Consider the following 26,075-nt stretch of genomic DNA (forward strand, 5'->3'; position numbering starts at 1 on the left):
ATCTGCGCTTGAATCTCGGTGAGCTCAGATCCGAGGCTTGCATCGCATCCATGTTGTTCCTACATATCATCCTTCCCTACTCCGACCCAAAAGAAATCTTTCTCAAAGAGCATGCATTAAACCTGAGAAGCTCGAAGAAAACACGGCCCATACCCATACACTGTATAAACTCCCGACCTTACTCCCTCTGCAACAACACCAACACCCCCATCACTCCCAGCATAGCCGTCTTCAACCACGGATGCTCCGACAGAAGAATGGTCACGTACCCGACAAACGGAATGTACCCAAACACACTGCCAACGACATCATCGCGGTCGAGGTAATCCTGCCCACGCGCGTAGAGTTCCGTATCATCGGCGATGTTGTTGTCACCCTTTGTGAGAAGTTTCGAGTTGGATCTGCGCACATTCACACCCCGAATTAGCCTGATGCCTTTGATTTTCACCTCATCTCAACCTCCACCCTGCTGCATCCTGTATCATGGATGCATATACCTTCCCACCCAGAAATCAAAGCAGAGAACGAAAAGAAAACAAAGGACGAAACCCACTCATCACCAAACTGTCGCACCACCCGATGTACGATCGGAATCTCCTTATCTTTCACCTGATACACCACGATCTCCCCCACGTTCAGCATGGGCTGGTTGTTCCGGAGGAAGAGGAGGTCGCCGCGCTGAAAGGCCGGCTCCATTGAGCCGCTGAGGACGACGACGATCGGGCTGGGGGAGTTGGTGAGCACGGAGAGACCTTTCCACATCTGTTTGGTTTTGGGTGGTCGCCGTCGTCAGCAAAAAAGCCCCCTATTGTCAATTGTTGTAGGGTAGATCCATAATCAAGCTGCTGCGGTTCGCGCGCAGCTAGCTAGCTGCGACCGACCCTTGCGAAAACCCGCGCGCGGGAAACGTACCATAAAGGCGGTGCTAAGCACCAGCCCGAAATTCAGGATCTGGGCGGCGGTTTGCCGGACATTTTGAATGCCGGAGAGCATGATTGCCGTGGGGCGTTGAGGTCTCGTGTGTAGAGGCTAGGGGTGAGGGGTGGTCGTGATGTGGGTGGACTTTTTCTCCCCCCCGATATATTTGATGTTGATTTGGCTAACAGGTGGCCTTCTTTGTTGATAGCGCGGGCGGGCGGGTGCCGATGATGTTGATTTGCATGTGTCAGCAGCGGCGCGGCGGCTTCGCCGGGCTTGGTCATGTGATTGGACTCTTCCGGATATGGTTTAGAGGTTTAGAGGGAATGCTGGCTGTGCTATTCGTTTCGGGGTATCTTACGGGGCTTTTCTCAGCTTATATGAACAGTGCTGAGTGCATGAAGATTACGATGTTGAAGACTGAGATTTTTTGGTGCATATTGGAAGAAATTGAAGCCTCGTTAACTAGTATGTTCAGCTATATGGCGCATGCAGATAAATGGAAAGACACTTAGCATCCCATATGCCGGGTTTGAAAACCAAGAAGTTTACCCGCAGCAGGGTAATAAGGAGCAGCAATCTCCTACCTATGGACGGGATTTTCCTAAATGCCCCTGAGAAAGATGGTAGTCACTCATGATGTTAATATATAGTACCTCCACCCGACTCCTCTGATATGTGACAGTCCGGAATTTATAGCATGTAAAAGCAATTCGCCCATACCATCTTCCTCAGTGCGTACGCATACACCAGTATCACCAGCTCCTCCGTGAGAAAGAGCAGGCAGGTTATCCTAGGGGTTGAGAATAACACGAATGCATTGTCACGCCATATGTAGGTGGAGGGATATACCACTTTCTCTAGTCCAGTTACTAGATATTCTGCCATTGTCTCGGCTATTGGCTTCTTCCCTGGCCCAACGGCACTCACCTTCAATGAAGCATTATTACCGACTGGTTGTACTATTAACCCATCATTCTTCTGTTTACTTATCAATAAACAATGGAGTTGATTGTTATACCCGATCTGCTTAGTTCAACAATACCCTGGAATGAATTATTCAATCAGCCAGCCCTTCGGTAGGCACAGTTATATGAAGCCCTGAGGAGAAAACAACTGCCACTCTCATCAATGCGCTGCCACATGAATTAGAGCTAAACAAGCTAGAGACTAGATCGGCGTGACCGAAACCTGCCCAATGACGCAGTCGGATGCGCCAAACAAGGCGAGCTGAAGAAGTGTCAAGCACGCTAAGCATGGCACGTGCGGGGCGCAGCTCTCTGGGTTGGCTTATCAGTTGCTGTCACTCGCCATCCGAGTCCAGACCAGCGTTTGCCGATCTTGCAATGCAAGCCGTGCCGATGACGGAGGTGGGAGCGATAGGCGAGAGGTAGGACGAAGCTCCCAGGCTTCCAACTAAGCTGAATCAACAAGTTAAGTAGGCTACCCTGCCACTGTCAGCCTGAGCCTTGCTCCTTTTCCCAGATCCCCCTCAATTGGATCAGACCTTCCTATATTCACTATCAGCAAGCATTTCACCGTCAAACTCTCCATAATGACCATCTCCCACTACGGCGTCTGGATCGGCCAGCCCACCCGCTACGAGGCTCAGACCGACGCCGAGGATCCCAAGTCCCCTCACATCTACCTCTATTTCAAGGATGACACTTCCTCCCGCAAGCAGCTTGAGGCCGCCATCAACGTCAAGTCCACCGATACGGATAGTCGCCTCGTCTACTGGTTCGACCGCAACTTCACCCACACCATCACCGAACAGCTTGGCAGCCTGGACCAGGGCTTCCACCTTCTCACCAGCTCCGTGCACAGCCAGTCGCGCCGGCGTCGCGAGGCTTCAACCAGCATCCAGGGGCTGGACTTTGTCCGCACCAAGGGGCTGGTGGACATTGATGCTGGCACGGTTCTCGGGGCGGACGGCGATCAAGACATCCTCGACCAGGTAGAACCCATCCTGACGGATGCGATCGACCAGAAGGCGACCATCTACATCTTCGGCTCCTCGTATGGCTCGGGGATCCACGATATCCACATGAACCAGGGCAGCGAGGGCTACACCAACGGGATCTATGAAGACGGGGCCCTGTTGTTCCGGTTCGATGATGGGCATTGGGAGGCGATCTTCTTGGCCTTTGCGTCCCAGAAGATCCCCACAGATGACAAGGGTGAGCCTGAGAGCGATAGCCAGTCGTTGGCTACGATTCTGGGTCAGTAGGCGCGGGGCTGGTTTCGGGGTGAGGGGCAATGAGGTGTTACGTGTGTCACATCACAGATTGATTTAATAGGTTGATCGTGCGCTTCGAAGATAGCATCAGTTTCAATATAATCCAATTTCAAGGCAAGCAAGAAATACAGTAAAGACTATCAGTGATCGGATAGGGCATCAGTAATTGACTAATCATCTCAAGAAGTGGAGGAGGTCTCGGTGTATCAACTGTGAAGACAGTCCATCAACGGCCCCTGCAGAAGCTTGTACATCAGTATCAACGTTCTAGTAAACAGAAAATAAGGTGCAGCCCACAGCACCAAAGCCACAGTGATCCGCTTATCCCTGCTGCATTCTCTCAAGGATCGTGTCCGTAAACGCCCAGAGGAGCGAGGAATAGTCCGAACAGAAGGTCAACCCCGTGTAAAAGGTGCTCCTTTGACCCTGCAGCGCATACAGCCGGCGATAGAATCCCGACTGGATGTCCTCCGGAGAAACCATCATGGTCGTCGGGGAATGATCCGCGAACGCGACGACCTCGGGCTCTCGGATCGAATACGTGCCTGCGGTCTTCATGCGAGCGAAATCCGACCCGATGAGCTGCTTGGCGTCCTCCGCGGTGAAATTCATCGGCCCCACGATCTTGGTGGTGGGGTGACCCGGCACCCCCATGTACTGGATCAGGGACTCAAAGGGCATCTCGGGAAGGAATCCCGGCCCCGTGCGGGGGTTGGTGTTGGTCACGTATCGGCCGTCCGGAATGCCGCTGTTGCTGGTCACCGCCACGTAGTAGTTGCGCCAGGACCACTTGCTGAAGAGGTCGCTCTCTTCGGAAGTGAGATCAAAGCCTCGGAGCTTCTCCACGGTTGGTGGGTGGGTCACAAGGAGCTGCCCGGCTTCGATGGTGTCCCGGGTGCCGTTGAGGTGCTGAACGGTGAGCGTGACGCCGGAGTCGGAGCGTTTGGCCTCGACAACTTTGGTCTGGTAACGCACGTTATGAAGAACTCTGGCCGCTGCCCGATACAACTCGTACATCCCCTTCTCCGGGGTGATGTACCCGCCGAGGACGGCGGAAATATGTGACACGCCGAAGTTCTGGAAGGTGTAAAGTGCCGGCATGTCGAGCATGTTCCCGACTCCGTGCGCCCAGAAGAACAGCATTGGTATCACGTCCTCGAGTGAGTTCTCTTCGATGAACTTTCGCAACGGGCGAAAGACGGCTTCCGGGACTGGATCCGGAAAATCGTAGAGGCCCTTGTCAAGGAAGGGGAACTTTCGAAGTGCCAATCGAAATCGGACGAGCGCAAGCAGGGACCGGACGAGGCCGACTGGCGACTCCGCCATTCGACCGGTGGTGAAGTCCACAAAGTCCTCTCCTTGGAAGCTGGGGAGGACACGGTGCCATTTGACCCCCAGGCGCGAGAAGAACTTTCTGCTGAGTTTGTCATCGAAGACACCCTGGACGCCGTAGTCGACGTGGCTACCGTTGGGGAGGTAGTAGGTTTCCGTGTGGCCACCGAGCTGGCTGTTCTGCTCGATCACCACCACCCGCTTTCCGCGATCCTGGAGGCGAACGGCGGCGTATGCGCCGGTGGCTCCGCCGCCTAGGATGCAGACATCGTATGGTTTCGTATGTCCTCTGGCAGTATTGATACTAGATGGAAGACCTGTCGCCAGGGGCAATAAGAGAAGTATGAGACTGTAGTCTAGCAAGATTGAGTAGATCATTGGGTTGATTTATCAATGACAATTGAATATGGTTCTTGCGGCTTGAAGAGCTCCGCCTGCGCAAGACGCATAACGCAAAAGTCTGTGACTCAGGAACACCGGGGAACACCTTTATAAGAGGCAGTCAGATGTATGTGAGCTAGAAAGCAAAAAGAAGAAGGGAAGAAAGGACAACCTGAACGCGTCAATCATGGGCATACACCGCCTGTCAGACAATTGATGACACAATCAACTCGACTTTTCCACAACTCCCACCAATTCCCCGAACAAGCGCTGGATTTCTTCCTTCTCTCCGGCCCAGAATCCTCCCTCTCCTCCCAACCCCAGATCCTCCCCCATCGCGGCGCGTGCCATGATCTCTTTCTCGGGGAATGTCAATCCCACAGTGCTCTCCAGGGGCACCATTCTCAATCCCTGCAGCACCTGCTGCAACTGCGCCGCGGCTTTGCCACCCCCATGACCGCCATAGCTGACAACCATCGCCGGCTTCCCCTTCCATTCATTGAAGAGGTAGTCGATCGCATTCTTAAGACTCGCAGGGTACCCCCAGTTGTACTGGGGTGTGACGAAGATGAATGAATCGTAGCGCGAAATCTCCCGCGACCAGGCCTTGGTGTGCTCGTGCATGTAACCCTCAGCTGATGTGATACGCGACGGGATCCCCGGCTCATTATATAGTGGCAGGCTCCACTCCGCGAGATCAATGACTGTGATGCTTGCTTGTGGATGTGCATGCTTGATGGTCTCGTGGATGAAGGTGCTTATTTGAAGGCCGGCACGGGGTGAACGTGTGCTGCATACGATGAGGCCGGTGGTTGGCATGGTTGATTCTGCTTTCTAGGATTTGTCGGGGGGGTGAGGTTGAAGGGTGTGCTTCGTTTGGAGGTACACAGAATGCCTCTTGGTGGGGTGAATTTGATTGTTTGTATGCTACAGATTCATCTAGGCTTGAGATTTCGTGATTTATATACCATTATACCCTTCTAGAGAATTTAGAGGTTTGTTTCCGATTTGGGAAGTAGAAGCCGCGGGGCCGCGGAGGTGCTCTGCCCGAAAGACCGACGGCTGGTCAATTTAGACTGGGCCTGTGCTCAACTACAGTGGGGATGGCTAACTTATCGGCTCGGGACTGAGGAGAGGTGTCCATTCCCCCTCCAACTCACCCGCTTCCACCAGCTTCCCTCCACCTTCGCCATGGCTTCTACCTTTTGTGCCCTAAGCTGAAACCTTCCTTTTCTCGGCTTATAGACAGATTGATGTGGCGGTACAGTACATATCCTTGGGAAACCTGACGTGATCGCATGATATACAGTGACTGACTCGGCTCATGATAGGTGATACAGGCATCACCCAGAAGAGCTGTACTCCCGGAGATGGGGCCCTGGTCCTAGTCACACGGAGCACGAAAGTGCCATCGGTCTGCCGGTCTCTATTATTCCAATGGCATTCCATGTATGGTTACACGTCCGCTTCCTTTTCAGTCAGATATACCTCAACGATCCTGTGACGAACCCCTTCGCCGGAATACGGCACTAAACTGCACCACGATTTCAAGTCTGCATGAGGTACGAGCAACCACCAAGCCAGCGGTTGACTTCGCACATCGAGCAAAGGCCAATGGGCAAAAAAAGAACCGATTAAGCCGAACGCGGGGGTTGAACCCGCAACCTTGAGATTAAGAGTCTCACGCTCTGCCGATTGAGCTAGCCCGGCTGGGGTGAAGGAAGAAAGAATCGGATTCTATAGCCGAACGCGGGGGTTGAACCCGCAACCTTGAGATTAAGAGTCTCACGCTCTGCCGATTGAGCTAGCCCGGCTTCCTTGGGTGCTCGATCAAGATTTATGACGCCAAGAGCGTGCGCTAAGGTTATCCGGCCCTGGCGGTGCGTGCGCTTGTTCACTAACCTTGGTGCTTGTTTCTATGTCCTCTTCGTAGACACGTCACCTAGATTCTAAGCGTGCTCTTACCCTTGTCAAGTGGCCTGGTCTTGCGGATAGATGAGTATGGCAGTGTAAAGGGTTAATTCCCGTGATTGTTGCGGCGCAATTGTGCTGTCTTGCGGCGGTATATATATCTAAGTAAATTGCGCGACATACCAGGACAGGTAAGCATGATAACTTAGAATGACAATGACAATAAGTGGTACATATGTAACAGACCGTCAACACACTGTATATCATACCAATAAGAAAGTCGAATTAAGAATATGTACATGTATATGTATGAATGTCTGATTATACCGTACGCCTGGGTCCACTCTTCGTATTGAAACAATACCCACTAGCTCAATCATCAGCCATGGAGAGCTTCATCAATAACCCACTGCATGCACCGCATGTACATGATAACCGTGACTCTTCGCCACCAGATCATCCCAGTTCTCGACGGTGTCCTTCATAACATCCGTCCCTGTAGAAAGGTCAGCACAAGTGAGCTCAAAGCCGGAATGATTTGGATACACACCCCACATGAAGTCTTGCCAACTGGGATCAGCCCAAAGATCGGGGTTCTTGCCCGAGCCTCGGATAGCCTCGTCTCGCTTGACCTGCACCTCCCCATCGGGCAGGTGCAGCGCCTTTCTCGTCACTGCGGCGCTCTTCTGGATGCGCTCGGCACGGTCCTTGCGTACCAGCTCATAGACTGCCAATGCCTTGGGAACCGACTCGGTCATGGACAGAGCGCACACAAGCACCCCAGCATCCTCGATTGCCTGCGCAGCACCCTGGGCCACATACGGCAGCATTGGGTGACACGCATCGCCCATCAAAACGCATTTGTTTTCCACCCACGAGGGGAGGGGGAAGTGCGAGTTCAGAGTCCACTCCATGACCTCGCCGTCCGGAACATAACTCAAGAGATTTCGGACCAAATTATTCCACTTGCTGTAGAAGGAGATCATCTCCTGCTTGTCGCCTTTGCTGGTCCAACTCTCTTCGTTGGAAGCCCCCGGCTTCTGCGGGTGGAGCAGTACCATGTTATACACGGTGTTATTCTTGATAGGGTACGCCATGATGTGTCCTCCAGGGCCCATCCAACGCATTCCGACGTTGTGGTTCAGAAGCTCCAGGGCGCGCTGGTCGCCCTGCAGCTTGTCTTTGGGGATCAGAATGCGGTACGCCGCATCACCGGTGGGCTCGCAGGTGTCTCTGACACCATGGTGGGATGCGATCTGATGGCGCAGATCGGACTTGATCCCGTCCGCAGCAATCACCACATCTCCAGAGATCCACTCGCCCGATTCGAGCTGAACGGTGGCTTCGAAGTCGTCAACCGCTCGGACGACCCGGGAACTGGTGCGCAACTCGATGTTCGCGTCCCGAACCCCGTCGAGAAGAATGCGCTGGAGATCCCCTCGATGGATTACTGCAAGTGGCGCATGGTATTTTTGACCGACCTACGATGCGTTTAGCAGGACAGGTAACCAATGTCATATTAGATGGAGGTGGTTTATACCTGAGGCATTAGAGGTGCAGTTCCAAGTTCCTCATTGTTGGCGTATCGGCGCAGGGAGTTCTGCTCCAGCACATTCGACTTCTCCATGACTTCGTCGAGAAGACCAAGCCGTCCCAGTATCCGCGCAGCATTCGGAGCAACTTGAATGCCTGCGCCCACCTCTGCGATCTCATGTACTCGTTCCAGGATCAGGACTTCATGTCCAGCCTTCTTCAAACCCAACGCAACCGTCAACCCGGCGATGCCGGCACCCACCACAATCACCTTAAAGGGGTGCTTTGCCTTGAAAGACCAGGAAAAGTCGTCTTGGAAACTGTCCATTATGGTGATACTTGTTTATTGATTCTGTTCAATGGGACCATGTTTGCGAACATATTCGTCGTCGCTTTTATATGCTACGCGTTGCGGTTGTATCTCGCGATGTCATTGATGACGACATGAATTTGGATGCGCTTGAGTCTATTGTGGGGCAGCCTCGACGAGCTATACCAAGCATGACGCGGGGTCTACGGGCACGGTTCTTCATCGCAGTAAAGATATCCATGGAAATCCAAGAATAAGTGAGAACCACCAGGCTCATGAACTGCTGAAAACGGCAGCAGGGAGTGGGGCCGCGAAGGGCCGGGACTGAGCTCGGCAGCTTCGCCGCGTTCCAATATCGGGCCGGGCTCAAGTGTCCATAGGTTGCAACGATCTTGCATGAGTCTGTTAGTATCGTATGGCAGCATAGAAGGCGAGTATGTCAATATATCAGATTATGCTTACCGCTTGGGTATGCCGAGGTGTTGTTGCCACCATAGCCCATTCATCCAATTGACTGTGGGGATCTTGCGCATCTGCGGAGTACGGAGCCCCTTGATGAGTGCTCAAAATTAGTCCCCAATTCCATGCTAATTCGGCATTGCACAAAATGATCTGTCACAAGAACAAGGCTCCAGAATCATGCCAGGCTAATCCCTTGACCAACTTGGCACAGATGAGCAAGGATGAGCGAGCATGACTCATGTGTCAGCCACGCCGCCGCCCATGCGCTTAGCGTTTCTTATCCGCCGGATAAGATCAGATCCCCACAGAGCATATCGAGATAAATACTTACCACCATGCCGCAAATGTTACCATGTCAACAAACCACAGCCTCAAAGAAGCTTCGAGCGCACAAGCAGAAAGATAATAAGCATCATCTGCCAAGCATCTTCCTCCTTTGAAAAGGTCTCAAAATATCCAAACCAATGCACGCTAACATTGCCACTACCTCCTTCCAAACCAACCATCTACTATCCACCATGGGATCCGATACTTTATACTCCCCACCAGTAGGGATGCACGCCATTCCCCACCACCTCTTAGATCTCCGTGACGACTCCCAGATCGACCACGACATCACCCATGCAAAGCCCGTGAGCAACGAGAAGAACATCTGGTTCTTTTGGACGAGCGGTTACCGGAACATGCATGCATACACCCAGCGCAACGTGCGGGCATGGCACCGCCGCCTTTCCAAGCTCGGCTGGACGATCCGCGTACTCGACTGCGACAACGTGCGCGAGTACCTCGACGTCACGGACCCGAGCCTCTTCCCGCGCGCCTTCGCCGACGGCACCATCGGCGGTACCTATGCGCCGCAGCACACGTCGGACCTCGTTCGCTTCCCGCTCCTCCTGCGGTACGGCGGGATCTACGCCGACGTGGGGATGATCCAGATCGGCGATCTGGACCGGCTCTGGAACGAGACGATCGCAAACCCCGCTTCGCCGTTCGAGGTCCTCTCCTATTTCACGGGCCTTCCCGACGAACGCGGCCTGACGAACTACTTCCTCGCAGCGGGAAAAGACAACCCGCTCTTCCTGCGGTGTCACAAGCTGCTGCTGAAGTTGTGGGAGGGGAAAACGTCCACGGACGGCATGCATGCGAGTCCCTTGTTGAGGGGGGTGCCGTTGATGGGGGGTTCGTTCAAAATCGAGGAGAAGGGGGAGGACGGGGGCAGCAGGATCTTTGACGAGAAGGAGAGCAGTAGGTTATTGACGGATTACATCATCCAGGGCCAGGTGGTATCGATGGTCATGGGGCTCGTGGACGACGACGAGGAGGAGGACGGCGGCGGCGGCTGGAACGGGCCGGAATATATCCGCGACCACCTCTACGGGATCGACTTCATGGAAGGATCCCAGCTGATCAACGTCTTCACCGAATGGGACGGGCGCAAGGCGTTCGAGTTGATGTCGCTCCCGCTGCCGGCGCCAGGCGAGGCCGAGACGGCGGAGCAGAAGCAGGCGCGCGAGATCGTGGAGGGCTGTCTCACGCGGAGTTTCGGGTTCAAGCTCGCCCACGGATTGATCTTGCGGGTGTACAAGGAGACGCTGGGGTCGCTGTGGAGGAAGCACGACGGCTCCGATATCGTCCCCGGGACGTACGCGCATCTGCTGCGCCATGCGGTCGTGTACTGGAACCAGGATGCGCTTCCGCCGACGCTGGAGTTCACGAATCTGGAGCCGATCAAGAGGGGTCCGTTGTTGAGGGGTGTGTAGTCGGGATGGTTGGTCGAGCTTTAACTATGTTTGTTTCCGATAGAGCCATAGACATGACTAGATTGGTGACCTGGTCGCGATGCGAATGATTGTTTTAAACTGCTAGATTGTATAAGGTCGTACATGATAAATGTCAATTATGCCACCACTGCCCTCATCTCAGCTTCAGAAGTGGCAGGAGATAAATATAACGATTTCTGAGCTCATATGCCTGCAAACTCTCACAATACGAGCCCCCAGGCGGAGCCGCAATTCGGGCTGACGGACTGATGTAGTGTGGAAGCAGAATGTTTTGAGTCTATTATCCTGAACGGAAGCTATCTATAACTGGGCCCCGTGGTCAGTCAGCGACAAGAAAATTCTATAAAGTGGCCCATCGCTTAGAATTTTATCCTCAACGCCCAGCCGCCTGCCACCCCTCTGGCAATCACAAACGCCGCACACGCCGCCAGATAAAGCACGCCCCCGAAGATGATTAGTCCCCCAAAGTTCCCGCCGTTGCTCTCCTGGATCGCTCCGGCAATCGGGATGGCAGTGAGGGTCCCAAAGCTGACGAGGGTGAACGTCGTTCCATTCCTCTTTCCAATGTCCTCGGTCCGGCAAACCTGCGCGATGCACACCGGGGTTAGGCTGATGGCGGCCCCGCTCCAGAACCCGAACAAGACCGAATACGCGATGATCGCGGCCTCGCTGGTGCCGGCTTTGTACCAGAGAGATAGGGTGAAGATGCTGCAGACAAGCGCCGTGAGGGCCATGACGTTAAACCGGCCAATCCGGTCGGCCAGTAACCCGGGAAAGGCACGGCCGGGGATGGCGCCCACGTTGAGGAATACGCAGAGCTTATAGGCCATGGATTCGCCGAGGTTAGCGGAGAGGCCGTAGGAGCACAGATAGGTGTACGGAACAAACACCGCAAACTCTACCAGCCAGACGGCCAGGGTCGTGAGAGCGTAGTTGGGTTCGCGGAGGGCGTGAATGTCGATGGCCATGTGGCGACTCGGGTCGGGCTTCAGGCGGGTCTTGAGGAGCAGGCATGCCAGCCCGCACAGCACGAAGCAGATGATCCCGATGATGCGTAGCGCCCACGCGAAACCAAGATGTGGCGCGACGTAGAGGATGATTAGCGGGAAGAAAACGCCGCCCAGGCCGCCGGCTGTACATGCGATGCCAGTGGCCAGACCCCGACGGACATTGAACCAATGGCCGATGGCAGAGATCGCAGGTGTGAAGAGCAAGCAGGACGATAGTCCGCCGAGGACGCTGAATGAGAGCATAATTTGGTAGTACTCTGCTAATAGGTTAGTCTGCGATACATGTCAGACTTTGATTTTGTTCATCTTGCGGACCTGTGCTAGCGCTGAAGCAGAAGACTGCTACGATGAGTCCAATGGACCCTGGAATGATCACTGGCAATGGTCCACGACTATCGAAGATGGGGCCTGTGATGGAGATGATTAGTTTTGTTCCAGCTACAGGGGCATGCAAAGCGAAACGTACCCACTTGGGCGCCCGCAAAGTAAAGAAAGAAGCTGAAAACCCCAAAAATCCAGCCGACGCTGGATTCCGAGTAATTCGACAGCTGGTGGGTGGAAGTCCAAGCGTGCAGGACGGAGATGGTGTTTAATAAGCCCATTGAAGGCACCATCGCACACCACGACCCTAGTACCACGAGCCAGGCACGAAGGCCCCCTTCCGGGTAAGTCTCATCAGAAGCGTCGTAGGGTCCTTGCGGACATACGGATTGAGATGGGCCCTTTTCCAGAGCAACCTCTCCATCCTGATCTGAGCTATGAGACATTTCGGCCTGGAGGTCAAGCATGCTCCATAGAACGGTGCTTTGTGTCTACTCAAGCCACAAAGTGTATGCACTCCTCAAGCTTTCATCGACCCGAAAGTCAGAGAAAACCCTATCCTCATGACTACCATTGATCCCTTGGCAATGGAAAAAATTTGGCCTATCGCAAAGTGGAGCAGATGAGATAGTGTAGTTATCGGGCTGCAGGTGATTGGCTACACACCTGGCTCCGGTCGGCACGTTTCCGCCCATGAACCTGAATCCATCGCGCCACACCCGCTTTGTTTGTTGGAATTAGGAACCTTGAACAATCGACTCCATCTTTAAAAAGGTTCATACGAACCTTCCTTCCTGATCTACCGGTAACATGGCTAGAGACGGCGGGCCTTCTTCTTCCCAAGAATGTGGGGAACTGTCTCCGATATTAATTTCCGCCGCTTAGACATGGGTGTTGCCATGTTTGATACACGACGGTCACTTGTGAGTTGCATTTCACATCACATACTGAAGGGGATCGACCTGGAAAGATTATTGTGAGCTGTATACTTCCAGCGTTCAGAAGGCCCACAACCGGTCAATATATGGGAGAGCGATATTGTTGCCAGATGAGACCTCTATGCTCATATCGTTCGATGGCTGGTTCGGTGCAGGCTTAACACGTCAACTCTACCATATGGTTGGAAACTAGTCTCTGTATTCTGGCCATAAGAGAACAGAAATGTGCCAAATTCTATCTTGGCACTTTCTGAGCACCCCGAGAGTCAATGTAACCCTCTCGGCGCTAAGAAGTGAGATTAGCGCAGCCTCGGAATGTTGTCAACACCATCGGCATACAGGGCCGTTATCAACCCGGCAATTCCCTTTTTATTCTTGTCAAGCTTACCGAATCTGGTATACTCTGCAGCTTAGTGATGAAGGTCGTATTCGATATCATAAGATGAGGATATTGTTTCACTTCAATTCCCGCGCTGAAGAACATGCCGATGATCCGTTCCATCAACGTGATTACCTTATGCAGCGTCGATCCCTGCGGAAAGATGTCATAGATCTGTGATTGAATGCTGGAGAATGTACCGATAAGTCTTCATGCAGGGCACCCACGTACGCTAGCATTCCTGGTTAATCCAGAACCCCTGCATCTCGAATTTGACTCGGGTCTGAAATGTTTTCGGTGAATCTCTTGATTCAAAAAGCCATAGAATCGGTCCATAGGCGAAGAGTAGATAGGGACACCATTGGATAGCTCAGCTTGGTAGACCCAAGACCCAAGATACACCGTATAATACAAGAACATTGATAGAGGAGCATCCTCAACCGCGCAGCACGTTCAATCAGGAGCCGCACTGTAAAAAGTCAGCCACAGTATTGCCTCCAAAATGAGCTGGCCCAACTCTAAACCAGCCGCCCCACGCGATCATGAGTTTTTCTTTCTGGAATGTATTTCTTTCGTCATTTAAAGCTTATCCTGATCCTTAGGATATGAGTGAGAGACTGCTTCTTTGCTGCAATGCGGCGAGAAAGTAGTCATCGATCGAAGCAATTCATTCTCCACGGCGTACATTGAGGCTTCCTGTGCCGAGACACTAGACAAAAAAGCGTCCAGGAATGTATTCCAAGTCATAAATTTACTATCAGAAGCACTTGAACAATGATATGTGAGAGATTCTGCGAACGGCAAGGGATGCTAGAAAGAATTAACTTACATCTGAGGAAATAATTGTGCAGCTGACACTGGAAAATGATCCCGAGGTGTGGAGATCTCCTACCGAGTAGGGAGAGAAACCCACCTTCTGAGAGCAGGAAGTTGCTGACTGAATGAGGTAATCGGATTCCTTTTTGTGAAGGTGATCGACATTCCCCGTCACTGACCTCTACCCCTTCTTGCTTAACCGACATGTCAACAACGTCAACTTCTTGATTCAAATCTAACGTGAGACTTTGAAGTCCTGCATTGAGCCATGTCTTCATCAAATCTTGAAAGGTGTATAAAGGTGCGTCCTGCGCCGGGCGAACCCAAGCTTTGATGGTGGCACTTTGATACAGCGCACGTTAACTTTCATTGTCTATTGCTCTATATTGTCATCTCCCGAAAGGAAACCACCCTTAAGTTTTTTATATCAAAGCCAGATGGAACATGATGTGGGGTGCTCAGGCCAGAAACGAATTCACTTCCAGTCAGCCATGTCGTTCCCTCTTCTTTTCTATCATCTCCGCTGATCAATTAGACTCTCTTGTCTGCCACAGCTGCGTTCCGTCGCCGGCACCTGATGAGGTTCTGGTCAAACTTGAGTATTCGGGTCTATGCCATTCCGACATTCATGCATGGAAAGGTGACTCTCTCAGCTGTATTCGTCGTAATTTTCTCTGACTCAAGAATATCAGGAACGCCCTCTATAATCAAAAGAGAAAAGCGCGTTGGTACGTTCTCTAACCAGCTCATCTGTTTCCCGCTAACACGAGGCAAGAGGGACATGAGGGTACAGGTATTGTGACGGCTGTTGGAAGTGAGGTAGAAGACATCTCAGTTGGAGATCATGTGGGCGTGCAGGTATATTCCATCCCCGGACTTTCGCGGCTGTGAAAGGCTGACAGAGCAATAGTGGGTCAACAAGACTTGTGGCGTCTGTGAGGCCGACAAGCGAGCCGACTACTTGGCTTGTCCTAAAGCTCAAATGACGGGCTTCTCTGTTGACGGTACTTTCGGCACTTGCTGCGTCATTCAAGCACGTCATGCTGTCCGCATCCCGAAGGAGTATCCCCTCGACACAGTGGCACCTATAATCTGTGCCGGAACCACATGCTTCAGAGCTGTGGAAGAGACCGGGGTGAAGGAAGGTGACATCTTGGGTAAGGCGACAACGTATCAGAAGTGGGTATAGTTAGTACTGACCGGTACAAGCTGTTGTTGGACCCGCGGGTGGCATCGGATCACTGGCATGCCAGTACGCTAAAGCCCATGGTTGTCGAGTGCTTGCAATTTCCACTGGGGGTGACGGTCGGATTCTGTACAGGGACAAACTCCGGGTTGATTTCTATGTGGACTGCAATACATCCACAGACATTGTTACGGAAGTCCGAAAGCTGACCGGAGGTGGTCTTGACGCGGCTATTATGATTGAGGGTACTGAAGCACTTCTAGAAGATGCTGCTCAGTATATACGACCTCGAGGGTCTATTGTTGTCGTGGGGAAGCCCCCAGAGAATACAGTAGGTTTGGGCATGTCTAACTTGCTGCTGCGAATGGGCCAAATCAAGTCGTCTCCCTATGGCGGTCCGAGAGAGCAGATTGAAAAGGCTATCGAAATATTCTTTGAGAAGAATTTCTATCAGTCTTCTCATGTTATATCACTTGATCAACTACCCCAGATGCTTCAACCCGTTCACCAAAGAGACCCCGAGGATCATTCTAATGGACATAGCTCACGATACGAAAGCAGCTTGCTGGGACAGGAAACAGTCAAGATCCCCTCGTTCAGTGAAAGCACTCGAACTGAGAAGACTTTCCCAAAGCCTACATTCTACCAAGACAGCTTCAACATTGGCACTTACATTGGGTATCGTTTGGAGGAGCTCGGAATCCGTGACTTCCTAGCTGTGCCTGGTAGGAACCTTGCTCAAGTGTACTGTAAATGCTCTACTAACCTTTTCAAGGGGACACAAACCTTGTGCTTCTGGATAATATTCTCAAGAATCCCAACCTGCGAATGATTGGGTGCTGTAACGAGCTCAATGGAGGTTACGCAGCAGATGGTTACGCCAGAGCTTCGCCCGCAAAAGTTGCCGTTCTTGTTGTGCCGTATGTGGTAGGGGCTCTTTCGGCCCTAAATGCAGTGGCAGGCGCTTGCTCTCAGAACATAAAGATCATCGTCCTCTCTGGGTGCCCAACAACAGGGATGCTAGCTAGTAAGAAATTCTTGCATCATGCACCAAGCGCAGCGAACAGGGACCAAGCTCTCGATGCCTATCGGGGCGTCACTGCCGCCTCTATTCGTCTCCAATCGACAAACACAGCCGTTCAAGCCTTGGATGACGCTATAAGCAAGTGTTTCGCGTCTTCTCTTCCCATTTTTATTGAAATTCCCAATGACATTGCAGGAGCTGCATGCTCCTCTCCTTCCCCATTCAAGATACCTGAGACAATGATTCAAACTTCGAGAAATGAGGAAGCCGTCAATTCTATCACTGGCACCTGGAATAAGTCGGAGAAGCCCGTCCTCCTCTTTGGGAGCCTTGCACGCCGTCTACTTTCCGCGCATGACATTGAAGCCCTAGCTGATAGACTCGGCTGTGCCGTACTCTGCCAGCCAGATGGCCGCTGCATATCTGAGTCTCACCCGCAGTATTGTGGCCAATTATGGAATGGTCTCACCAATCCGGAGGGAGAGAAAGTCTTCATGGATTCTGATCTTTGGCTCATTGTCGGTGCAAATTGGTGCGACTTTCACGGTATCTTTACCAGCATTGACGAAGAAAAGAGTCGCATGATCAGCATCGGCAAAGGTTGGGTCGAACTGCCCGATGGAACATGCATTCAAGGCGTAGACTTCGCCACGGTTGTTAGACAACTTATCCGATCATCGATGGAATCCAAGCACAAGTCAGTTCCACGGCCAAAGCCGACCCTGGGGGCAAAACCTTCACAGACGGAAGACCTTGACGCTCCTTTGACATTGGAGCACGCTATGTACGGCATTCAAAACATTTTGCGAAGTGGTGACACGATGCTCTGTGACGCTGGAGAGGCTTGGTTTCTTGCTAATCATATACGGCTCCCTCCCGGCACAGACTGCCAAATCCAAATGCCCTACTGCTCGATTGGTTGGGCACTACCGGCTGGACTTGGCGCTCAGCTTGGCCGCTCACAGGGCCGTTCGATCATTCTGATCGGCGATGGTGGGTTTCAAATGACGGCACAGGAGGTCAGCACCATTGTCCGTCAGCATCTGAATCCGATCATCATTATCTTCAACAATCTTGGCTACAAGATTGAGGTATTTAGCGCAGCTCTCATGTTTACTCGGATTCACTAACCAATCCTCCTCAGACGGCCGTCCACGATGGGCCATATAACTACATCGCCAACTGGAACTATCCTCAGCTGGCCGCTTCTCTATCCGCAAGCCCTCACGCGTCCTCTCACAACCCTTATTCTACCAAGAAGCAGGAGTGTATGGAAAGTTATCCGTCGTTATTCACCCTGCAAGTCAAGACGCAGAGAGATCTTAAAATGGCTCTCAAGAGAGCATACGACGAGCATGATAAGCTTGCCTTTCTTGAGCTGTGCATTCAGCCAAATGATTTGAGCCAGGAGGTACGGCAGCTTGGCAAAGCGTTTGCGCAGAAAAATGCCGAAGAATCCTCTGGACCATCTGAAAGTTTTGCTTTTAAGACGCCCAGCGCAGCGACAAGCGGTCCCAACAGTCCGAGAGTCGGTAGTCCTGCCAACACGTCAGTATAAGTATCTTCGACCAGTCCGCGCGCTTCAGCAGTAAGTGAAAATGAATCTGTCGGAATGGGAATGGCGACGCCGGGTCTCGGGTTGAAACTATTGCTTCTCGTCTCAAAGTCAAACTTAGTCGCAACCCTGAGATTGTGCCAATGCTGAGATGCGGTGCCATATGCTTCAGTCTATCGATAATGAATGTCGGATATTCTTGATGGTAAGTAGCAGAGTGAGCGGACTGAGGTGGTGTTAGAGGGGTAATCGGAGGAGTAAATTGTTATCTTGTCGTTCAAAGTTCTGGTAATTTGTTCTTTGATAGCTTTATATATCATGCAGTGTTATCGTTCAATGAAAGTTCAAATCATAAATGTGTGGATTTTACTTCGAGTATTATGTTTGCGTCGCAACCACAGTAGCTCTCTCGCTCCGTTATATCGATATATGCGATTCAGCATATGTCAATGACTTGAAGTCTGCAAAAATGTTGCTTATAGTTCCACTCGTAAGATGATCGGTTTTCCATTCCCCAAAGTTTCTCCAGTCATACTCAGAGAAAGCCATCAACATGGTTCTCGAGTGCCTACTGGTCAGTGAATTGGGCCCGTAGGCGGCTTATAGATAGTATCTTGATTCGACAAAGCTGAATTCGGACAGATGAAGGTGTGGACCCCATTTCAACTCAAGCATATTCACAGAACACCAGGAAAGAAGGAAGTGTTCGTAGTTCCTTACACACGTCTCTCATCTTTCTCGCGCGACTCTTCAACAACCGGCAACACTTGAACTCTCTCTCCATCTCCGTTAACGTTCTTGTAAAATCTCTCCATCAATCTCTCTACGTACCGTGAGAATAGTGTCTCATCTTTCTCTCCGGTATCGGCATTTATTGAGAACAAATCTTCCTACGTTGAGGTTTCTTACCCTTTTTGTTCTTCAAAATGCCGCTGCCGTTACCCGGTGAGGATAGTCAAGCGCAATTCATGTTCACGGTAGCTAGGCTCACGCCTGGCAGCAGCCAGCCACGCCGCCTAGAGAACGATGAACAGGAGATGTTCAAATGTATGCAGCTGTACAAACTCGGGGTGCCTCTCTATACCCGTGAGGCTATTCTGAATGCGTATAGTCAGCTGAAGGCCAGCAAACGTGGCGATAGCATCAATATCACAGCCATAGACGGCACGAGTGTCGACTTTATCATCAATACTGGCAGATTCTGGATTGGTGCCGATGGATATGAGCGTGAGCTGTGTGTATACTTCCCCGAAATTGCTTCAGTCGCAAGAGAGAGACAGACACTAATATTTTGGGTGGCCGTTGTATGCTAGTGGGAAACCCCGTCTGTGTTTCATGCCCATCCAGCGGCTTGAAAGCTGTGTTGTTCCCGATCAACTGCACACCATTCCCTGCAGCATTCGCGTCGCCCACCGAGTTGCCACGCGCGATCCGATCACCAAGGAGAGATTCGAGTATCGGGTCACCGCCTTCGAGAAGGTCCGGCTGAACCTCTTCACCACGCTCCACTTCTGGCGGAATAGCCCCTACTACCAGCTGCTCCGGTACCTGCTGGACAATTACCCCAAGATGCCGCGGATCACCAAGATCATTGGGTTCGACTGCGGCAGTATGTCCCGCGACTTGCAAGGCCAGCCCTCCAACAACTCCCGTGCTCGCTACCAGCATGCGTTCCTCATCGCGCTGAAGGAGTACCTTGACGCCCGCAACTTCGAGGCCACGGGACAGGAGGTCCGCGTGTACGTGCAGCATGAGACGTACCTTGAGCGGGATATTGAGGTCATCCGGCAGTTCGGGGTACAGGTGCTCCAAGATCCAGAGGGGTTCCTTGTTGTCGATGAGGAGACCGTGGTGTTCTCATGCCGACCCGAATGCCCGGTGAGACAGGTTGTGGCCGACCTGGCGATGCCGGCAATGATGATCTGGGACCATGAGAGAGATCCAACCAAGGTCAACGGGATGCCTGTACAGCGCATGTAAGTGTGTCCTGGTCTTCTAGGTGCGCGGCCCCAGAGAAGGAGTATCATAACTCATAACCGGTTTTATCGCAGTTTTGACCCCTGGTCCACTCGCCTGGACACTATGATGCGGTTCTACCATGTGCAGGACTTTGTCAACGATGAGATCAATTTCGATAAGATGGATGTGTGTATTCGTCGCCCTATGGCAGATGTGTATCACGACTTGAATGATCCGGACGCTGGCAGCGACGCGAACATTGCCCAGCCAGTCGCGTAATCTGGAGGTGGTGGTGGTGGTGGTGGTGGTGGTGGTGGTGGTGGCTGGTCTCTGATGTTGGTGTATCTTTGGTGATATGTGCAGTGTTTGTCTTAGTGATGTTCCTAAAGCAAAAGCGGGAGAATGGAAACGGGATGAATCACTAGTAGTCATGGGCCATTGATATTTTGTTTCTAAAGATTGATTGTTGCTGGGTTGAATAGACATGCTTGGAGACGTTGAGCTTGGCTCTGCGGAGTTATCGATGATAAGGTGGGCGGTGGGAGCTAATGTCCTGGTATTCGGAGAAAGTCTTGCCCGATTGATTAGTGAACGCAAGAGTCTAGCCCAGGCCCAGATTTTTGTCAGATAGGTCATGGTTGGAACTGGTTATAGCCAACAATAATACTAGAGTTGAGTTCTTGAACTAGGGAATGCACACACACGCCCCCCTAGCGGCACCCAGCCGATCTACGGAGTACGGAGTACTGATACATCATTGAACAGCAGCACGCTCTAGTCTAGGAATGGGTGTCAGCGGACCCGTAAGCAAACCGCTCAAATTTTGGGGCTGCGAGTCGCTAGGTTCGGAGTGGTCCGATGGAGAACTAAACTTGGGAAACGATTGAGGGCTACTAACTTGGGAGAGAAGATATGATGCATCCCAAGTAACCAACCAAGTTAGCCTGGAGGTAAGGTGTGGTTCCCGTTCCGGGTAAGCGGGTAATAAGCTTACTCAGATACCCCGGCCTAGAACGGATGGTGCAATGCTGTGAGTATTCATGGAGCAATTGTCTGGTAGCTTTCTCGATCCTATCAAAGGTATACAGTCCATAACACATCGTTCCCCCTGCTCAAACGATCCTATAGCATGTTTTCTGGTCGGTTGCGCCGTTCCTGCAGCGGTCGTGGAGATCATCACGTTTTTATTGACCGGGGTTGTTGACGCGGGAGATCCCAAAATAGCAGCGAGTGCACACTGCTGCAGGAGTAGCGCAAGAGTCCGAAGTAGTAGTGGTTAGTGGGTGATAAAACGCCAGGAGGTGCAGCAGTGCGGGGAGTCCCTTGTAACCTTTGTAATCTCTGTAATCTCTGTAGTGGTAGTGGAAATTCGCCCTTGGCCGCTTGGCGGAAGACGCGTCCTTCCTTTTCCTTCTCTTGTCAACTCCGTTCCATCTCTTTCACGCTCACACGCTCACTCACTCACTCACTTTCATTGGGATCATCCAACTCGAAACTCCCCACTGGATCAGTCCACTAAGCATGGTCTATGCTTCTCTTAGCCCATTGCACATGTGTTTACCTCCTTCACCCCGACAAATATCACGTCCATGTTGCCTGATGCCAAGTCAGCCTGCCGCAGCTCCGACGCTAAGCCGAACCATCGAGACCCTCCAGCATTACCAAGCAGTGGGACGGACTCTCAATCGCAAGCCACGATCGACAACGGCTGGATCAGTCAATCCTCAACCTTGCTCACAACCACCAGTTGGTTTTGTCGTCCACGTTCTTGGCTTGTAAAACTAAATCCATTCTGGGATGGGCTGCAACCGTTCCACCTACACAAACCAATAGAATGAAGCATATTTCTCACGATCACCCGCTGCAGCAAGGCATCATCTCCAGCAAGAGACGGCAAGGGACAGTCTGCTCGGGCGATATTCCAGTTTCATCGCCCTTTTGCCCAGCTTTCTCCCAATGGCTACGGGAAGTCGCATTGGACATGTTGTTCGTGCTATGTCTCAATTTTCTCCGATTGCCGTGGATGCTGGCCCGGTTCTTCATTCCTTCCCCTCGCTTCGCGACTCTATATAAGCTGCACCTTCTCCCTTCCCCCACCTCCCAATTCTCGGGCTGCCACGTCTTTCTTCTAGCGTCGCGTCGCTCTGTATCAGATTTTTGCCGGTTCTGGTGAGTCAATGTCGGCTGACCCTCTGTCCACCCCGGGGTGCATCTACTGTCTTCCAGGTTGATGATTTGATTTGCTCACTTCGAACTTTCATAGACAAGCAGCGTGAAACATGCGCTCAATTGGTCTTCTCGGCCTCGTTGCCGTCGCACAAGCCGCCTGCCCGTATATGACTGGCGAGCTTACCCGGCGTGATGATTCCGACGCCTCTGAAGCCACTGAGGAGTTTCTCTCCCAGTACTACCTCAACGACAACAACACCTACCTCACCAGTGACGTAGGTGGTCCTATCGAAGACCAGAACAGCCTCAGCGTCGGCGAGCGTGGTCCCACCTTGCTTGAAGACTTTATCTTTCGCCAAAAGATTCAACGTTTCGACCATGAGCGAGTAAGCTTCCATGTCTACCATGGTGATCTAAGCTGACCATGTAGGTTCCCGAACGTGCTGTTCATGCTCGTGGAACAGGTGCCCATGGTGTGTTTGTTTCCTACGGAGACTACTCCAACCTCACAGCTGCCTCGTTCCTTTCGGAGAAGGGGAAGGAGACTCCTGTGTTTGTACGCTTTTCTACTGTCGCGGGTAGTCGCGGTAGCTCGGACTTGGCTCGTGATGTTCATGGTTTTGCAACTCGTTTCTACACCGACGAGGGCAATTTTGGTCAGTCCGCCAGTAACTTGCTCGAAGCCTATACTAACGCTTCACAGATATTGTGGGAAACAACATCCCTGTGTTCTTCATTCAGGATGCTATTCAATTCCCGGATCTCATTCATGCAGTCAAGCCCCGAGGCGACAATGAAATCCCCCAGGCTGCCACAGCACACGACTCGGCCTGGGATTTCTTCAGCCAGCAGCCAAGCTCATTGCATACACTTTTCTGGGCGATGTCTGGCCACGGTATTCTGCGTTCGTTCCGATTCACTGATGGTTTCGGAGTTCACACTTTCCGCCTCGTCACAGACAGCGGTGCAACTAAGCTGGTGAAGTTCCACTGGAAAACATTACAAGGTAAGGCTAGTCTGGTTTGGGAGGAAGCCCAGCAGGTATCGGGTAAGAATCCCGATTTCCTGCGCCAGGATCTCTTCGAGGCCATCGAGGCAGGCCGTTACCCCGAGTGGGAGGTACGTTTCTCACCTTTTCCTTCGACGCGACGCACTGCTGACCTACATAGCTTGGCGTACAAATTATGGATGAAGCCGACCAGCTGCGTTTTGGCTTTGATCTTCTTGACCCAACCAAGATTGTTCCAGAGGAGTATGTCCCTATCACAAAGCTGGGCAAAATGACCCTCAACCGCAACCCTCGCAATTACTTCGCGGAGACTGAGCAGGTTATGGTGCGTGCTCCCTATTCCGATGTGTAACCCAGCATGCTAAAGGTCCCAGTTCCAACCCGGTCATATCGTCCGTGGTGTCGACTTTACCGAAGATCCTCTTCTCCAGGGGCGTCTCTTCTCCTACCTTGACACCCAGCTGAATCGGCACGGCGGACCCAACTTTGAGCAGCTACCCATCAACCAGCCTCGTGTGCCTGTTCATAACAATAACCGTGATGGTGCCGGTACGTCTCCTTCCCTATTCATACCCTCATAGCTAAACCTGGCAGGCCAAATGTTCATCCCCCTCAACCCCAACGCCTACAGCCCGAACACCCTCAACAGCGGCTCTCCGAAGCAAGCCAACCAGACTGTTGGCAATGGCTTTTTTACAGCCCCCCGGCGTGTTGCAAATGGAAACTATCTTCGCAGCACCTCTCCTACATTCTCTGATGTTTGGTCTCAGCCCCGACTCTTCTACAACTCCCTCTCGCCCGCAGAGCAGCAATTTGTGATTGATGCAATCCGCTTCGAGAACGCCAACGTGCAAAGCTCTGTCGTTCGGGAGAATGTTGTCCTCCAACTTAATCGCATCTCCAACGATATCGCCCGTCGTGTGGCCCGCGCCATTGGCGTGAGCCCTCCTGCGCCTGACCCAACTTACTACCACACTAACACCACGGCTGGAGTCGGCAGCTTCGGCACACCACTGAATAAGCTGGACGGCCTCAAAGTTGGTTACCTCGCTTCCGTTCAGAGCCCTTCGTCTATAACTGGTGCCAAAGCTCTCGCCGACTCCCTTGCCAAGAAGAACGTTGACGTGGTTGTTGTGGCGGAGCGTCTCGCGAGTGGTGTCAGCCAGACCTACTCTGCCTCCGATGCGATTCAATTCGATGCCCTGGTTGTCGCGCCCGGGGCGGAGAATTTGTTCACAGCAACCTCGTTGACTGCTCCTCAAGGCAACGCCACGACGTTGTATCCGGCGGGCCGTCCGCTGCAGATCCTCGTTGATGGGTTCCGCTTCGGAAAGCCCGTTGCCGCGGTGGGAAGTGGGTCCGGAGCTCTGAAGAGTGCAGGCATTGCGACCTCAAGAGATGGAGTCTACGTTGCAGATGAGGCATCGGACTCGTTCTTGGATAATTTCACGGAGGGTCTTAGGACATTCAAGTTCTTGGACCGGTTTGCCGTTGATAATTAGGTGATGAGCTGTCTGCCTATTCGCCTATATCGGTCGCTTCGTCCATTGCTCGGCGAGGTAACCGCTGTCAATGGTAAGTTGATGACGGAGGATAAGCTAATACGGGGGCTACCCTTCACGACTATTATTGGATGTAATTATTGTTAGCATTAGCCTTGCAAATATGAGCACAATTTCTGTTCCCTAGAATTTCAGCCTGCAAGAAGACGAACTATCTCTTGCAGCGACCATACTCATAGCGACCAGAGCTCGTCAATCTAGCTCTCAAGCTGACGGTGATTTCTATGATCTCATGTCCGATTCTCCTTCCGCTCCGAAAACAGCGTCTCATTTCCAGTAGCACTGAAGCTTGGCCGTGGTTTGCAAAAGTGTAGAACCTCAATGATCCAGTCTCTTGCTTGAGACATTGAGCAAGGCGCGGTTCCGAGTTGAACCCTTCGAGGAATCAAACCATCGACTTCAGTAGCACGGTATACCACCATTTATGATAATTTCTCCTCGATCCCGCTTGGCCGCTTCAGAACAACCAACCACCTCCAAGCTCCTTCAACGGGGGCTGTAACACAAAAGCATGACATCAATCTGACCTATTTCACATATGCTAGGACTGACATGCAAAAAGCAAGGGGGGGAGGGGTCGAGATTCCCCAAACTGTACGGGGTGAGACTGAAGGAGGGAGGAGCGGTGGGGTGGGGTTGAGGCGCGGTGGGCTTCTCTCTCTCACCTTCGGAAGCAGAACCCGAAGATTGCTTTCGTTCGTACGAGAAGCAACGGATATTTTAGTATTTATATTACCCTCCTTCCAGCTGTGATTTTATGTGTTATCTGCATGAGTTGATACTTGATTTACCTATTTTACGGCATTGTGTACTTTCTGATCAAGGGGTTTGTTAACAGAAATTGAAAAGAGTGAAGGAATCACGAGAGGCAGTCAAGGTTTCGAGGCGAAGGTACCTGATGATTGATGGTCTGGTTCCCACTTGTTTGCTGCTCTTTTACTCTCACATTCAGTCTGGAGGATCCGCTCGATAGATAAGGTCGTGCGATTAGCCCCTCCCTCCCCGCCTTTAGGCCGGGGAAACCGAAGGTAAGTCAACGGACTCACAACACAGGATACATAGTTGATAACACCCCTGGGTGATGCTGAGTGGCCCAGCAAGCGGCAGCAGAAGCCGAAAAGCCCGCGGGCCCTGGGCAGCTGAACCGATACGTTAATGTTGAGAGGAGGGGGGAAATGCAACTGCTGACGATCCCGCCTCGACGGAAGCCAATCGGGGGGTGCACCGGAGGGAATCTCGAGCCGAAAGGTGGCATGGAAGGGGTCATCAATCCCACCTTG

General features: G+C 52.2%; 10 protein-coding genes and 2 non-coding genes across 12 annotated transcripts; 5 read left to right on the forward strand and 7 right to left on the reverse strand.

Moving 5' to 3' along the window:
- Positions 1-4: 4 nt before the first annotated feature.
- Positions 5-1,130, reverse strand: sec11 (signal peptidase complex catalytic subunit SEC11). The gene is made up of 3 exons (XM_025635917.1): positions 913-1,130; positions 554-762; positions 5-401 (listed from the first exon to the last, which is right to left on the reverse strand). Exons 1-3 carry the CDS (start codon positions 991-993, stop codon positions 179-181), a joined length of 513 nt encoding a protein of 170 aa, XP_025488915.1. The 5' UTR covers positions 994-1,130; the 3' UTR covers positions 5-178.
- A 1,126-nt stretch (positions 1,131-2,256) lies between these two features.
- BO82DRAFT_357089 (YukJ family protein) lies at positions 2,257-3,276 on the forward strand. The gene has a single exon (XM_025635918.1). The coding sequence runs from the start codon at positions 2,474-2,476 to the stop codon at positions 3,146-3,148; it is 675 nt and encodes a 224-aa protein (XP_025488916.1). The 5' UTR covers positions 2,257-2,473; the 3' UTR covers positions 3,149-3,276.
- A 44-nt stretch (positions 3,277-3,320) lies between these two features.
- Positions 3,321-4,388, reverse strand: BO82DRAFT_357090 (uncharacterized protein). Its single transcript, XM_025635919.1, has one exon. It carries the CDS (start codon positions 4,265-4,267, stop codon positions 3,479-3,481), a length of 789 nt encoding a protein of 262 aa, XP_025488917.1. The 5' UTR covers positions 4,268-4,388; the 3' UTR covers positions 3,321-3,478.
- Positions 4,389-4,860: 472 nt separating this feature from the next.
- BO82DRAFT_357091 (flavin-dependent quinone reductase) lies at positions 4,861-5,800 on the reverse strand. Its single transcript, XM_025635920.1, has one exon. The coding sequence runs from the start codon at positions 5,687-5,689 to the stop codon at positions 5,096-5,098; it is 594 nt and encodes a 197-aa protein (XP_025488918.1). The 5' UTR covers positions 5,690-5,800; the 3' UTR covers positions 4,861-5,095.
- Positions 5,801-6,507: 707 nt separating this feature from the next.
- BO82DRAFT_t251 lies at positions 6,508-6,580 on the reverse strand. Its single transcript has one exon. It is a non-coding gene; the product is annotated as a tRNA-Lys (tRNA).
- A 31-nt stretch (positions 6,581-6,611) lies between these two features.
- BO82DRAFT_t250 lies at positions 6,612-6,684 on the reverse strand. Its single transcript has one exon. It is a non-coding gene; the product is annotated as a tRNA-Lys (tRNA).
- Positions 6,685-7,179: 495 nt separating this feature from the next.
- BO82DRAFT_290698 (salicylate hydroxylase) lies at positions 7,180-8,642 on the reverse strand (the record flags this gene model as incomplete). The annotated part of the gene is made up of 3 exons (XM_025631698.1): positions 7,180-7,277; positions 7,332-8,262; positions 8,322-8,642. 3 exons carry the CDS (start codon positions 8,640-8,642, stop codon positions 7,180-7,182), a joined length of 1,350 nt encoding a protein of 449 aa, XP_025488919.1.
- A 500-nt stretch (positions 8,643-9,142) lies between these two features.
- BO82DRAFT_151725 (glycosyltransferase) lies at positions 9,143-11,053 on the forward strand. Its single transcript, XM_025630176.1, has 2 exons — positions 9,143-9,164; positions 9,298-11,053. Exon 2 carries the CDS (start codon positions 9,551-9,553, stop codon positions 10,844-10,846), a length of 1,296 nt encoding a protein of 431 aa, XP_025488920.1. The 5' UTR covers positions 9,143-9,164; positions 9,298-9,550; the 3' UTR covers positions 10,847-11,053.
- A 91-nt stretch (positions 11,054-11,144) lies between these two features.
- On the reverse strand, positions 11,145-12,762 carry BO82DRAFT_394418 (putative oxalate/formate antiporter). Its single transcript, XM_025638735.1, has 3 exons — positions 12,344-12,762; positions 12,193-12,285; positions 11,145-12,134 (listed from the first exon to the last, which is right to left on the reverse strand). The coding sequence occupies exons 1-3, from the start codon at positions 12,663-12,665 to the stop codon at positions 11,227-11,229; spliced, it is 1,323 nt and encodes a 440-aa protein (XP_025488921.1). The 5' UTR covers positions 12,666-12,762; the 3' UTR covers positions 11,145-11,226.
- Positions 12,763-14,822: 2,060 nt separating this feature from the next.
- Positions 14,823-18,110, forward strand: BO82DRAFT_434767 (uncharacterized protein; the record flags this gene model as incomplete). The annotated part of the gene is made up of 8 exons (XM_025640964.1): positions 14,823-14,827; positions 14,886-14,971; positions 15,024-15,059; positions 15,107-15,189; positions 15,242-15,488; positions 15,541-16,242; positions 16,293-17,632; positions 17,686-18,110. The coding sequence occupies 8 exons, from the start codon at positions 14,823-14,825 to the stop codon at positions 18,097-18,099; spliced, it is 2,913 nt and encodes a 970-aa protein (XP_025488922.1). The 3' UTR covers positions 18,100-18,110.
- A 599-nt stretch (positions 18,111-18,709) lies between these two features.
- BO82DRAFT_394420 (SRR1 family protein) lies at positions 18,710-20,334 on the forward strand (the record flags this gene model as incomplete). The annotated part of the gene is made up of 3 exons (XM_025638737.1): positions 18,710-19,330; positions 19,494-20,072; positions 20,148-20,334. Exons 1-3 carry the CDS (start codon positions 19,023-19,025, stop codon positions 20,332-20,334), a joined length of 1,074 nt encoding a protein of 357 aa, XP_025488923.1. The 5' UTR covers positions 18,710-19,022.
- Positions 20,335-22,334: 2,000 nt separating this feature from the next.
- Positions 22,335-24,735, forward strand: cat1 (catalase catB; the record flags this gene model as incomplete). Its single annotated transcript, XM_025631690.1, has 6 exons — positions 22,335-22,610; positions 22,655-22,880; positions 22,928-23,343; positions 23,394-23,558; positions 23,608-23,782; positions 23,828-24,735. The coding sequence occupies 6 exons, from the start codon at positions 22,335-22,337 to the stop codon at positions 24,733-24,735; spliced, it is 2,166 nt and encodes a 721-aa protein (XP_025488924.1).
- Between the last annotated feature and the right edge of the window lie 1,340 nt (positions 24,736-26,075).

This window comes from Aspergillus uvarum, assembly GCF_003184745.1.
Source record: "Aspergillus uvarum CBS 121591 unplaced genomic scaffold BO82scaffold_53, whole genome shotgun sequence".
NCBI lineage: Eukaryota > Fungi > Ascomycota > Eurotiomycetes > Eurotiales > Aspergillaceae > Aspergillus > Aspergillus uvarum.